This window comes from Microtus pennsylvanicus, chromosome 3, assembly GCF_037038515.1.
Source record: "Microtus pennsylvanicus isolate mMicPen1 chromosome 3, mMicPen1.hap1, whole genome shotgun sequence".
Taxonomy (NCBI): domain Eukaryota; kingdom Metazoa; phylum Chordata; class Mammalia; order Rodentia; family Cricetidae; genus Microtus; species Microtus pennsylvanicus.
This window is the reverse complement of record NC_134581.1, coordinates 83,469,965-83,484,284: the sequence shown is the minus strand read 5'-3', so window position 1 is coordinate 83,484,284 and position 14,320 is coordinate 83,469,965. Positions and strand designations below refer to the sequence as shown.

Here is a 14,320-nt window from a genome sequence, read left to right as displayed (position 1 = left end):
GCTTTGCTCTTTGTCTCTGGGGCTGAGGAGAGGAGCCTCACCTGCATTCTCTTTCCCATGCCTCTGCATCCGTAAACAAACTCACCTTCCTACTCTTTGGGTAGCTATCCCCTTTGCCAGTTGAGGGAAGACTTAAGATGTGGTGCAGTGGCGATCGTCAGACCTCAGTTTCTCTGTCCTTAGTGGCTCTCAGATGGAGATGTGGGTGTAGCTTCCCTGAAGAGACTCTTATTTACCCTTGTCGGTGGTGGGAAGGATATCTCTGAAGAGTCCAGGACCCCCTTAGCTCCCAGGGATGCAAGCTTGCTGTCTATGGCCCCCAAGGTGACACCTTCAGTCAGTGGGTATCAGAATGCCTTCTCTCCTGCCAAACCCACTTTCCTAGCAGAGTTCCGGTTATAAATCCTTGTCTTTAGCGTGCACTACCCAAGCCCCGCTCCTTCTCCAGAGCCTGGAAGCTTCAGAAATTAGGGGGAAATTAGGGCGGAAGAAGGATCCCAGAATCGGGCCTGGTGGAGGGAGGAGCGTTTCCCTTACTTGGGGATGCCCGCCTCTGCCCTTGTTTGCTCTGAGATAGCCAGTCTCTCTCCTGCCCAGCACAAGGCGCTGCCCTTGGGCTTTCCTATACTCTTCCGTCCTCCGACTAACAGACGACAGGACCTGGAGACAGTCGTGACCATGGCCTGGGCCCTGGTGGGGGCTTTCCTCTGCGGATCCTTGCTGGGCTTCGTGTGCCTGAGCGGTGAGGAGAGAATGGGAGGGCTGAGCCTAAGCAAGAGCGAGCTGGGGGCAGGGCGGGGCTTACTTGGCCAGCTCCTTCCATTAGGCCAGGAGCCATTGTGCCAGGCTGGGAAGGGGCCATTGAAAGCAGGGAGGAAGGAGCAGGTAGGCAAGCTGGCAGGCTAATGAATTCAGCCTCTCTCGCCATCTAAGGATTTACCACCTTTTCTTGTTTCCTTCTGTCAATACATCCTCATACCTGGCCCAGTCTTGGACCTTTTACACACAAAAACCGGGTTGGGTCGTGGGCTCCTCCCTCCCGGAAACCTAGTTTCAGGAGACAAGGGGTTGAACTGAAGGAGGTGTTGCGCTGTGGCAAGGGAAGCCCCAGCCTCTAAACAATCACGGTAGTGTGGGATGGACCCTCTAGATCGGTGGGATTGGGTTCCTCAGTCCCAGGGCTAGCCGTGGAGGTGACCGTGCCCACTGAGCCACTGAGCATGCCCAAGGGCAAGACAGCAGAGCTGAGCTGCAGGTACAGCACGTCCGTGGGGGACAACTTCGCCTTGGAGTGGAGCTTTGTGCAGCCTGGGAAACCCATCTCTGCATCTCTTCCTGTGAGTCAGGGCAGCTGTGCCTGCTGGGGTTGGCCAGGATGAAGGGTGGGGAGGGTGTTTACCTCCTGGGGCTTCAGCTACTTTGGCCCTACATTCTCCCTTCCTTTCCACAGCTCCTGTGTTCAGTTCCCCTTAGCAAGCATAACCTGTTTCAGTTAACAAATTCACGGAACCCGAGGTGGTGTGGGGTTGATAGTATAGTATACATAGGGGACATGAACACCTTGGGCTTCTTCTTAGATCCTGTACTTCACCAATGACCACCTGTATCCCACTGGCTCTAAAGCAGATCGGGCCAGCCTTCTCCACAACCCCCCCACAGGAGGAGTGGCTACTCTGAAACTGACTGACCTCCGCCCCTCAGACACTGGAACCTACCTCTGCAACGTTAACAACCCCCCAGATTTCTACACCAATGGGTTGGGGTTAATCAACCTTACCGTGCTTGGTAAGGCTCCTACCTTCTAAGTGTGCACTGACCCTGCCCCCCCCCACTCCTGTCCTGATTTGAAGTCCAAGTCCAAGTCCACAGCTGCACTGGGAGCCTCCAGAAAACGTTACCCTTTCCCAAGACTTTTAATCTAGATGGTTATACTCCAACTCCACCCCACAGTATCTCCCTTAGGGCCTAGTATCAATGTGGGGGGAGGGGAGGAGGAAGAGAGAGGGAAGGAGAGAGAGAGACACATACACACACACACAGAGAGAGGGGGGGGGAAACACATATAGAAAGAGAGGAAAGCAAAGAGAAAGAAAGAGAACCAACCATGGGGGGAGGGCTCAGCCATACTCCACTAGCTCCCCCCATTCATTCAGAAACCTCATATTTGGATTCTGTCGCACCCAATGTCAGTGACAAAGACGGGAAGGGGCCATTAGAGGAACAAAGCCTCTATAACTGAGTACCATATTGTGTTCAGAGCTTCCATCTCACCCTAAGTCAGAGCCTGTTCAAAGCTGAGCAAGAAGTTTTGAGAGCAGACAGGGATGTTTATATAAAAAAGAGAAGACCTAAGATATGGTGTGTGTCCTGTATATTCAAATATCTGAAGGGACTTGATGTGGAGAAGAAACTGTAATTTCTCTATTTATGGGCCCTAGTGGCAAAAACTGTAATTAATCAGCGCCTATTGTATTAACAACGTGCTTGAGCTCAGAATGAGGAAGACCTTTCTAAGACTTAGAATCCCCGGGAGTGGAAATCACTCCCAAGGTATGAACCACGATTTGGCGAAGATGTTCAAACAGAAAGTGTTGACCTCATCAGGTCTGGGATGGGAGGATCACTGAGGTTCTTCTGTGAAATTGGCAGTGGCCCCCAGTGAGCCCGTATGCAGCCGCAGTGGGCAAACCTCAGTGGGAGGCTCTGTTGCACTGAGATGCAGCTCCTCCGAGGGAGCGCCCAAGCCCGTGTACAACTGGGTCCGGCTCGGATCTTCTCCTACACCTCCTCCTGGTAGCATGGTTCAAGGTAAGAGTGCAGGGCATTGTGGAGATGGGGTTGGAGACCTAATATCGGGTCTCTAAACCCCACACCAGTTCATGACTAAGGCCCATTTCCTCCTTTCTTGTATTCATGCCTTCCTGTCGGTCTTCCTGCTGCTGCTTGGGAAATACTTCTAAATATCCTGATAGCCTGGGAGAGTAGGGGGCAGGGAACTGTCTTCCAGTTCCTATTTGTCCACTCATTGGGGATTTCTTAAGGGGCTACAAATTGCTTCCAAACCCCCTAGAGGAAACGAAAGAGTAGCATGGGCTGCCTCAAACATTTGATAGGTTTCTCTGGAGAGCCTTAGTTTCCTTTCGTTGGTTCCAGATGTCCTGTTTCATTCTGTAGCTACCATTCCAGTAAACCCCTTTATCCAGCAAGTTTCCTCCCCTAGTTCTCTGCCTTCGGAGGCAGCGGAGTTCAGAAAAGCAGTTGGGTCAGCTTACGGCTATTCTAGAAGATGGATGTTTAGTTATTAAGACTTTTGCTACTACTCAGGATCTGAGCTCATCCAGTAAACACCCCACCTTGCATTTCACCTTCCTGTACATGCAGTTTCTCTTCCCCGAAGAAAGCAGCTGGATGGGGTGGCAAGGTTGCAGAAGCTGTACTGGCTTTGGGCTTCCTCTCTGGGTTTTCTCAAATTACTCCCGTTGAGCCAGGATTCCCTCCAATCAAAGGGGTTAGACCTTTCTTGGTAGACTGTTTTAAGGACTGAATGCATTGAGCTATTGTGGTGGTAGCATGGCCTCATGTGAGTTGAATGCATGGTAACTCACTTCCTTCTCATTCTCTAGATGAAGTGTCTGGCCAGCTCATTCTCACCAATCTCTCTCTGACCTCCTCTGGCATCTACCGTTGTGTGGCCAGCAACCAGATGGGCAGTGCCTCCTGCGAGCTGGACCTCTCAGTGACTGGTAGGGGATACTGTGTAGAGCCCTGTGGGAAAGGTTTGGCTTGGGAAGACTACATGACATTCTGAGAGTGGGCCCAAAACTTCGACAACTCTGAAGGTCCTGTCTCCCTAGACTCATCTGAAGGCCGAGTGGCCGGGACACTGATTGGGGTGCTCCTGGGTGTGCTGCTGCTGTCAGTTGCTGCATTCTGCCTGATCAGGTTCCAGAAAGAGAGAAAGAAGGAGCCCAAGGAGACATACAGGGGGAGTGACCTTCGGTGAGCAGGAAAACTGGGATGGTGCTGAGGGCAATGAAAGATCTTGGGCTCAAAGTGGATGTCTTTAGCCTTCAGGCTGATGTCATTGGAAGTATTTAAGGATGGGAGTTGGTGCTCAGCTCTGGCACAGGATGGGGGAATGGGTTCATAAGCTAAGATAGGAATAGCTCAGTTTGCAGGACTGCCTTGATGATCCTCCTCTTCACAATGAAATTTTTTCCTTTGGTTCTTTTTGTTTTATTTCTTTGTTTGTTTTCAAGACACAGTTTCTCTATGTGGCCCTGGTTGTCCTGGAACTCACTCTGTAGACCAGGCTGGCCTCAGACTTACAGAGATTCGTCTGCTTCTCAAGTGCTGGGATTAAAAGCTGTGCCACTACCCCTGTTTCTTTCTGTTCTTAATGTGTATACATAGATACACAACAGTATCCATATATATGTACATACCTCACTTAATGCTTTTAAGTGTGTATGTGTATATATGTATATATATATATAGGTGTGTGTAATCATACATACTTCCATGTGAGACACACACACACACACACCTCACATGGAAGTACTGAAGGGAGATGGATGGTGGATGCCGGGAGTGGCATTTGTCCTGAGATTAGTTATTCTGGGAATGGCAAACACAAAAGGCCAAAGCTCTCTTTGTTATACACTTGACACTTTAGCTGCAAGGCATGGGGTCAGAACAGGGACTCTGGCTGGCCCGCACCTCTTATGTAGGTATAGGGATGACCTCAAACTCACAGAGATTCTCATGTTTCTGCTCCCAAGTACTAGGATTAATGGTGTGCACCACCATACCTGGTCATTTGTGTGTGTGTGTGTCTGCATGTGCACAAATGTACGTGTGTATGTGATCATACAGGTAAGTGTGCACGTATGTGGCCAGAAGACAACCTGGTCTTTTTAGGAAGGTTATTCATTGTGTGTTCATGTTGTACCAGTGTGGAAGGGTATATGTGCTCTGTCACCCATGTGGAAGTCAGGGGACAACTTTGCTAGATGGCAAGTGAGCCCCAGGAATCCATCCACCTCTCTCCATCTTTCCAGTTCTGGAATTACAAGCTCGTGCCTGACTTACTTTACAAAGATTTTAGGGTTGAACTTTAAGGTCTCCCCTTAAAAACGAAACACCTAACTCACTGAGCCATCTCCTCAGCTCTCAGGACAGCTCTTAAAATGTGGCCCTCAGATGGCCTAGAGAAATCCACTAGGAACTTGTTTTAAACACTCAGATTTAGGCCATTTTCTGTGCCTCCTTAGGCAAAGTGTGTGTGTCAGGGGAGACAGGGCCTGGACTCTCTTAATTTTAAACAAAGTTCTGCAGATGATTCTCAGGAGAGCAAAGTTTAAATGTTCCTGGGTTAGGGGATGACAGTTGCCTGAAGGATGATGTTTCTAGCCTCGGTATGTCTTTGCTTGTATCCTTCAGGGAGGATGCCACCGCACCTGGGATTTCTGAGCAAGCTTCTAGGAGGGCCGATTTCAGCAAAGGGCTCCTGGAGAAGTCCCCATCCGCCAGCATGGTGACGACCAAGTCCAAACTCTCTATGGTTGTCTGACTTCTGATCCCTGAGGGTGGTGAGGGTAATGTTAATAATTAAAGTCCGTGGATAACATGTTGCCTCCTTTACTGGTGTGGTGAATTCCTCTCCTCTCCGTGACCCAAAGAGTACTACCAGTAAGGGGAGGAATGGATCTGAAAGTTCAGAAATGATTCTCAAGCAGGAAGTTCGGCAGGATCAAAAGGATAGGTTTCATCCTAGGTGTCTTTGCACACCTTTCGCCCTTCAATTCCGTTTGTTTCGACTCTCATTAGAGATTTGATGCAAACCCTTCTCCCCTCACTTCCCATTCCCTCCCTCCTCCCACCCTGCACCCTCTGAACACTTGGACATTCCTCTTTATTGTTCACATTCCAACCCAGAATGGTAACATGCACACGCAGAGATTAAAAACCTTCCAGCCACAACCCCAGGAGCCCAACGGGGGAGGGGCTATCTGGGGGCAGGGCCGCGGAAGACTCCTTCTACCAAGCCTCCAGGCGCACGGAGGCTTTTGCATAAACAAAGGAGAGCGGGAGGGGCTGCTCTCGGGTGCGCTAGGAAGGAAAAGTGGGTGACCGGCAGGTGTGGGATTGGACTTCCCTTCCCATCAGAGCAAGGGGCATTATCAGACACCATGAAAACCCTCTTCCCCTCTTTCCTAGCCCCAGGTTTAAGGGGTTGAGGCTAGGCTGGGGTGACGGCACAAAAACTCGGGGCGCCCCCTTTCGTTGCCCACAGAACGAAAGGACTTGTGGTGGTTGCTTTTCTTTTTCTTTTTTGAGAGTACTTGGGCGACGCATTGGGCGCCCTCTGCAGTACGCGCAGCGAAGCGCACCGAGGCTGCGGAGGCAGAGCTGCATGCTGGGCGCAGGGACAGGTGGGTGTGAAGCAAAAGGATAATTTTGCGAATATGGGGTTTGGGATGAGGGTGGGGAGAAAAGGTGAAAGGGGGCCACGTTAGACTGGAGAGCTAACTAAAAGGGTACGGACTTGGCGACGTCGCGACGAAGCCAGCCTGGAGAGGGAGTCTCTAGGACGCGGCGGGGCGAGGTGGTGGGGAGGGCTCCTGAAGCTGGCTGGTTGGTGGGAAGGAGAGGATCACAAACACAGTAGGGAAGTCTTGTCACTGCGAAGGGGACGCGGCATCCATCTCTCCTCTGGAACTGAAGTAAGAGAGAGAAGGTCTGAGAATCTGCCCCCTGCTAGAGCCATCCCCCACCTCCCTTTCGGGGTGTGTCACCCACACGCCCTCCCCTGCTCACTGAGTTGAAATTAGCCCCGGGGCTGGTACGTGAGCCTCTCCTAGTGCGTATGGCCTTCGGCTGCGCTTGTGCAGTCAAATGAGGGTGACTGCGTGTCGGTGTTGGTTCATGTGTATTCCTACTGCAGCCTCAGGCATCTCGGCATACCAGAGGGGGTGCAAAGTTATGTTCCGTGACAGGGAGGGGTTAACGGCAAGCAGAGAGGAGGACTGGGCAATGGGGTCATTTCTCCCACCCAGCATCCTCCCCTACACACTTTGCAGCTTTGGAGACGTATTAATTACCTTCTAAAACGTTCAGTTCTTCGATTCAAGGTGAGGCAGAAATGAGGAAGGAAGAAACAAGTGAGCTCTAGGCACATTAGCATCCTTGGCCTTCTCTCACCCACCTGTCTCGTTGTCCTAGGTCCCCACCCTTAACTCCCTCCACGTTCTTCTCCACCATCACCCCAATTTTAGCCTTCCCAAGCCTTTTCCGAGCAAGCACGAAAACCAAGAGCCTCCGGCCCGCCATGCCCCCTAGCCAGTCTCACCTGGCCTAGTCTCCGCTGGGGCCGCCGCCCGCGCCTCCCCGGGCGCCCCCAGCTCCGCCCGGTCCCCCGGGGCCCGGTCCCTTCCGGCCGCACTCTCCGCTCTTTATCTTCTTCCTTGCCATGTGGCCTCGGAAACTCGCCTGGATTTTGGCTGCAGCGGCGTTAGCTCCCGGATCATCCAGCGGGATGTCTAGAATATCGTCGTCTGGCTTGGAGCAGGCGCTCTCCTGAGGATGGGGCAGGGATTCTTATGGCTGATAAGGCCCATACTCCCGAGGGGATGGAATAAATTAGTGCCCTGGAAGATTGGGAGGACCTCGAGGGCGGTGGGAGAAGCAGAGCTGGAAGCCTCTGAGGGACCGGTGAGCGCACCTCCTAGGCAGCAGCTACTAAGGAGGTTCTGGGCCGGAGGACACAGGAAGAAAGTGCATGGGAGAAGGGAGAAAGGAGAAAGCCAGCTAGTCCTACTGAAAGGAGCTTTAGTTTCAGGGTGCTGTGGAGTTGAGTGAAAAGTCTGAAAAAGCAGCCGAACTCCTAAAAGTGATTACCCTTTGCTCTGAGAAGATGCCTCCAGCTCAGAAGGGCCCTTCTGCGTATAGGATTCTCCAGGGAGTGAACACAAATATTTTCTACAAAGCACCCCCACCCCAGTAGTACTGCACCAGAGCCCAAGACTGGAGTTTGGGGAGTAGGTGGGGGTCACTGCTCCTTGATTCAGCCAGAGGCCCGGATTCTGTGTTCCCATTGGGCTTGCCATTTCCTACTGTGCCCAGAGTTGGACTCACACACCAAAAAGAGGTAAAATAACAATAACAAAAAAGAAACAGGAGACAAGAAGTTCTTTTGTCAGTGTCCGCAGAAGAAACGTAGCCAGCAGCTTCATTTAAGCCCTTACCTTGTCCCAGGTGCCACAGTGGTGTTTGTGAAGGTATTTTTAGTTCTTCCTCAGCAACAAAGCTGCCACACTCTTTCATGCTTACTTGAGTTTACCATGATAAAAGTCAATGATTAGAATGTCAAAATAAAACAAAAAAACCTACCTGGAGTCCCAGACAATTATCAGCTATTGGTAGATTTGAACCTTGTATGTCAAGTTCTAGAGTTCATTTTAATGCCTAAGAAAGGAAATGCAACCAGCTGACCAGCTTAGCTTTACTCTTTGTTGCAATGGTGTGGTTTTGGGAAGTTTATCTGAGCCTTCTCAGTCTTAACTCTTCCATTTGAGAAAATCAGGATGATAACAGTCACCTCTGTGGGTTTTGGAGAACAGTAAAATCACATGGTATCCAGAAAGTTTCTGGCATAATCTAGCTGATCAGAAAACAGTAGCTATGCTATGATTATCTTGGAAAAGGTGATGTAAAATGATTGCTTATGTAAGCCCAAAGTTGTCCTATAACAACAATCTTGCACAGTTTGTCCTAATAACACATCATGTGCCATGCAGTGGTCCGACCAGTGATACGTCATGTATGTGATCATGTGTATGATGGCAGTCTCTTAGGATCATACCAACTAGTGATGCCATAGCCATCCTAGCTTTGTAAATACACCCTGTAATGTTTGCACCATTGTGAAGTTTGTCTAATGACACATTTCTCAGAACATAGTCCATCATTAAGGAATGTGTGATATAATTAAAGCCATCTCTATGCCCCAATGTTCCTTCCCTTCCCTTTGCTTTCTTTCACTTTCTCTTACTCCTGCTGTTTCTCATCCAGGGCCTTGTGCATGATAGGCAATTGGTTACCATGTAGCTACATCCCTACAGAAGGCAGCTTGTGTCCCAGGCAAGCCTTGAACTCTCAATCTTATACTGCCTCTATCCACAGAGTACTGTGGGCATGTTTTCATGTCAATTTCGGTTCCTCTGTCACCTCGCTCTACGTGAAACTAAAAAGGATGAAAATCAGACAATGTGGCAGATGCCTGTACTTTCAGTACTATGAAGCTATGATGCCCGAGGAAGGAAGATCAGGAGTTTGAGGAAATTGAGTTTGGGCTGCCTGGGATCCTGTCTCAGACATGCACAGACACACCACCACCCCACTACAGGCAAAAAAAGAATAAAGGATGAAGAAATTGATGATATCAATTTCAGAGGCTGATCATTGCAGCATCAGTAATGACTGGGGAGGGGATGTTGCTATGATATCAGAAGGGCATTTTCTCTTGATCTGCCTCCTAAGGCTTCTGGAATTTTGTCTTTATTTCTTGACCAGAGTGCTCACTGGTTTCCCTGTCTCTCTCTTCTCATATCAGGTGGCCAAAACCTCATTCTGTAAGCTTCTGCCTCATCCTGGCCATCAGTTTTGTATCTGATAGTTAGGAACGAGCAGGATACGAGTGAGGATTCAGTGTCCTCTGTCCTTGACAGATTTGCCCTACAAACATTTTTTAATTTTGATTTTTTACCTTTTATTATTGTTATTAATTTTGATTTTTCGAGACAGTTTTCTGTGTAGCTTTGGAGCCTGTTCTGGCACTCACTCACTCTGTAGACCAAGCTGGCCTCGAACTCACAGAGATCTGCCTGCCTCTGCCTCCTGGGATTAAAGGCGTGTGCCACTACCACCTGGCTAATTTTGATTTATGTTTTGAGACAAGGACTCACCATGTAGCCTTAGATGGCAAGCAACTTGCTGTGTAGGCCAGGCTAGTCTGAACTTCCCACAGTTGTCCTGCCTCTTAAGTGTTGAAAATACAGGTGTGAGCTTCCATACCCATCCTGTAGCTTTTTACTCCAGTAGCCCAAGCCCAAGTTTACAGATGACTCCTCCTCCTCATGTTTCCCCAGCTGCTCTCATTTCCTGGGCCTCAGAGTTCCCGAATTTGTGCTCAAGATGCTTCTCAATCGATTTAAACACAGTTTCAAGGAGTTGCCAAGAGCCTAGTATGAGTGAGGATGAATGGGCCTAAAACACCCTTTATCTTTCTGTCTTTCTTAGCTCCAGGGCTGTCCCTGACATCTTATTCTTTGGGTTTTCTGATTCTCTGAGTGCAAGTCTTTCTTGGAATAGTCTCAGGAAATCGGCATCTCGAGAGGGAGGACAAAAGCACAAACACCCATTCCAGGTCCCCTCTCCTTGGTCTTGAGAACCTTAAAGGCTGCGAACTGATGCTGAGGGGCTGAGTGCTGAAGGAGTTTTTTTTTTCCCAACCATCCTAACCTGACCTTATCACCACCAGAATCAAAACCTGGAAAAACAAGCAAAGCCACCCCCACAGGGCTAGCATAAGGCTGCCTATGATGCTCCTCCCCTGAGTCTGCTCCCTGTCCCTCTGGCTGATTCCTTAGGACAAGATGCTCATGGCTACCCATAGGCAGAACTGGAGGCAAAAGGGAAAGGAAGCCAGGGTCTGCTCATTGGTCATGGTGCTTGGGCAACTGCCTCCTAAAGTCAAGACTGATGCCAGCCTGTGCCGAGGGGCTCTGAATGAACTGGGGACATCCGGGGGTGGGGGGAATGCACTTGCCAAAAAGGAGGAGCCATGGATGGGTACAACACTTTGCCTCCGAGACTCTCATTTTCTTCTGTGCCAAGCAGAGCTTAGCTCAGGTGAATGGTATCCTACAGCCCCCCCCCCCCCCAAACGATGCCCGTCTGCTGACTGTTATATGTCGGCCTTGTGCTAAACACTTGGCACATTTTATCCCATATAATCCCCATTTTAGAAGGGAAGAAACAACCTCAGAGACATTTTCTACCTCCCCCAGGTTTGCACAGCAAATAAATAGCGGAATGATCTGGTTCAGAAGCTTGTACTGCAACCACTGCCTGGGGCAGTTGCTGTTAACTGGTGTGGAGTCAACTAGACTACAAAAAAAGAAAGGAGTGAGATATCAAAACAGATCCCTTTTCCTATTAAATTAAGGCAGAAAAGTAACGTATGTTGGTTATGTCAGTCAGGCACTGGAACATTGACTAATAGCTCTGTGAAAAACATTCCTTGAAAAAAAGAACACAGATCTGTTTTCTTCTTCCTCATTTCTGTCTAAGCTTGCTTACCAAGGGGTGGGGGAAGGGGGAGACAAGTAAGAAAAGACTAAATTCTTTCCAAACATCAGGCGGGTTGGTTCTGGAGGGGAGTTCCAGTGTAAAAGATAAAGAGGCACATTGCTCTCTCTACAGCATAGGGCATGGGGGTGGCTGGTGGCAGCCCCGGCCTTCTCCAGACCCCTACTACCCTTCTTGCCCTGTCTCCCTCTTTCTGCTCCCTCCACCACCACAGGCTGAGACTGACATTGATCTTGTGTGGCCCTTTGGTCCAGTGGACTTGGGACATGAAAACAGAAGACTGTGTCAGGGTCCATAGGAGGAGGTGCCCAGGGTCCTGGGCATTCACTACCTCTGGGTGGGCCATCCCTCTTCTTCTCAGGGGCTACTGAGTTCAGACATGCCAACCACACCCTCAGCTACTATCTAAGAGTATCAGTTATCTGTCAGGCGACTACTACCTGCCATGTACCAGTGCTTTCCTGGGGACTCACTGTTAGGCAGCCTGCACCAATGGCTCCCTGGATATTCACAAGCCCTATCCAGGACAGTCAGGGCTTGCAGGCCGGGGTCCAACATCTCACCTGCCTCACCCTGCAGATTCCTAAGGAAAGAAACCCCATTCCATCCTAGGCTTCCCAGAGCCTCCACTCACTCCTGTCTTCCTGCTGGCCATGTCTCCTGATCCCTTTCTCCATCTTCTTGCTTTCTCAGCCTGCCCTTTCTTGCTTGGCAGTACTCTCCCCCCATTGACTCATAGCTCATAATCTGCCATCTATTTGTCTTCTTACTTAATGAAACATTGTTGGGGGTGAGGGGCTCTTCCTGCATTTCTCCTTTCCGAGCCAAAAGGTGATTCCTGGGCTGAGTGTGTAGCTCAGAGGCAGAGTGTATATTTAGTACGCAGAAGGTCCAGAGTTCAATCTCCAGCACCAAGAATAAGGAAGTAAGTAAATAAAAAAATAAACAAGCAAACTAACTGTTCTCTGGAGAATAACAAGCAGTTTCCCTGGAACTGTCAGTTTTCTTTGAGGGGCGGAACTGTATGTGATTGGCATGCTTCTTTTTCATAGTTTTTCTGGTCTATACATTAACTGCCATGAGCATTTACAGTAATGGAAAACAGAATACTTCAATGATGGGTTTTGAGAGGGCAGGCTCCACGCTCGTCAACGATGCCTGCCTGGGGGGAAATTACATCTCTAAACCTCCATTTGTACAACTATAAAAGACCTACCTCACAGAACTGGCACATGGGCTGCTGTTATGGATTCTAACAAGAGTTAAAATTTCAATCTTGGTTTGCTCCTAAGTTCTTGCTGCCTTTTGCCACCCAGGCATCAGGAAGTCTCACCTCTTAAAGAAATGAGTTACTCTTTCCTTCAAAACTCATTTATTTATTTATTTATTTCACACTGTGGGTGAAAGGTGGGGGTGCCCTCGTTTACGTACCCTCTGGCGTCTTTAGCCAGGCTGACAGAAAGAGAATGCCAGGGGTTTTTAGTCGTCTTTCTCCGCAGATAGGGGCTAAGGATAAGTACACAGGTTTTATATAGGTCTGGCCACTCTACTCTTTAAGCCAGCCAGGAGCCAGGTCCTGGGCTGGGCGCCTTCACACAAGTCCTCTTAACAGGATCTGCTTAGGCGTTAGGCACTTGCAGCATCCAGTTTCCGTGTGGGCGCTGACACAGACACTTCCTCCCCTCGCCAGCAGGGCTCTCTCACGGTCACTAACCCAGCACCTTCTAAAAGAGAAGGCGTTGGGGGCCGGGCCAGCTCCTCCCTAGAACCACACTGACTAGGCTCTTTGCAGCCCATCACCACCAAGACCAGGTGGGTGTTCCCCGTCTTAGCCATATAAAGGCTAAACGATCATCCGAGGGTCGGTAAAGCTCTTGCCATGGTCCACGACGGCAGCAATAGGGTAGGGAATGATATGGGGACAAAAAATTCCAAGGGAAAGCACTTGTGTGCGCCAGCAACAATTTCCAGTATCTCCCTGGGGGAAATTCCACCTGACGCTAACCTGCAGCTTCCCTGCAGGAAAGCTCTGCTCAGCTCTCGATCCAACCTAGATTGCCTTGGCCCCTGGGCGCTCAGACGCCCCCGCGAGCTGGGGAGCATTTCTCTCTGGGGCTTGGCTCAGATCAGTCCTTCCACCACCCAATACAAATATCGCTGCACCCTCTTTCCCCACATGGCTCCTAGGTCTTCCGCACCCACTTCCATCCTTCACTCACCCTCCAGGGCTTCTCGGGCGCCCCTTGCCCCAGACCAAGCTGAGTTCAAGCATGGACTTACCGTGCAGCAGTCCATGCCGGTGATGAGGGTCCTTGTCTGGGGTGGAGCCTGGCGCAGGAAGAGGGGGTCTGTACGGTATCGGGTGGCAGCTCAGGGGCTGACAGGCACTACCCGACCAGACCAGAACCCAGACAAAATCAACCTCTCTCCTCTTGGGTCCGGTCTCCCGCGCTCAGCAACTCTTGCGAATGTAACCTGAACACTGCGGCCTTGAAGCCAATCAGGAGGCACTTTCAGTAGGGTGGGCGGGGAGAACTGGAGCGAGGACCACTCCCCTCTCAGCGCTCTCTGCTTTGCTAGCTTTAATGCCCCAACCCCTCCGCCTCCACACTTCCATCCATTCCTCCTACACACCCCATCTCCCAAATTCAATCCCTCTGCTCTAAACCACAGACTGCGAGGCAGATGTATGTCGGAGTAGGCACAAGTCTCCCAACATCCAGGGCACAAACACACATCTGGGCGCAGCACGCCTTACCGCCCATACACAGACAACCACGTACCCCACCCACCTCCCTATACTTTCACAACCCAGATTCGCAAACATTGCCCCCACTATCTCCCCTCTCTGCAAATACAAGGTCCAGAAACTGCAAACGAATTGCTCTCACCACTCTAGCTACGGAGAAAGCTGTTGATACACAGCCTGCAGGATGGGTACACAGTGATG

The 14,320-nt window shown here is 50.2% G+C and overlaps 2 protein-coding genes across 3 annotated transcripts; one reads left to right on the top strand and one right to left on the bottom strand.

Annotated features, from left to right (window-relative positions):
* The first annotated feature begins 163 nt into the window (after nucleotides 1–163).
* Vsig2 (V-set and immunoglobulin domain containing 2) lies at nucleotides 164–5,616 on the top strand. The gene is made up of 7 exons (XM_075966338.1): nucleotides 164–742; nucleotides 1,174–1,337; nucleotides 1,578–1,785; nucleotides 2,650–2,808; nucleotides 3,624–3,743; nucleotides 3,855–3,999; nucleotides 5,443–5,616. The coding sequence occupies exons 1-7, from the start codon at nucleotides 544–546 to the stop codon at nucleotides 5,570–5,572; spliced, it is 1,125 nt and encodes a 374-aa protein (XP_075822453.1). The 5' UTR covers nucleotides 164–543; the 3' UTR covers nucleotides 5,573–5,616.
* A 281-nt stretch (nucleotides 5,617–5,897) lies between these two features.
* Nrgn (neurogranin) lies at nucleotides 5,898–13,906 on the bottom strand. 2 transcript variants are annotated; one of them, XM_075966339.1, is made up of 4 exons: nucleotides 13,651–13,871; nucleotides 7,352–7,578; nucleotides 7,104–7,121; nucleotides 5,898–6,720 (listed from the first exon to the last, which is right to left on the bottom strand). In XM_075966339.1, exons 1-2 carry the CDS (start codon nucleotides 13,663–13,665, stop codon nucleotides 7,357–7,359), a joined length of 237 nt encoding a protein of 78 aa, XP_075822454.1. In that variant the 5' UTR covers nucleotides 13,666–13,871; the 3' UTR covers nucleotides 5,898–6,720; nucleotides 7,104–7,121; nucleotides 7,352–7,356. The 2 variants fall into 2 exon arrangements, with proteins under 2 accessions (XP_075822454.1, XP_075822455.1); XM_075966340.1 differs by lacking the exon at nucleotides 7,104–7,121 and having other exon boundaries at nucleotides 13,651–13,906.
* Between the last annotated feature and the right edge of the window lie 414 nt (nucleotides 13,907–14,320).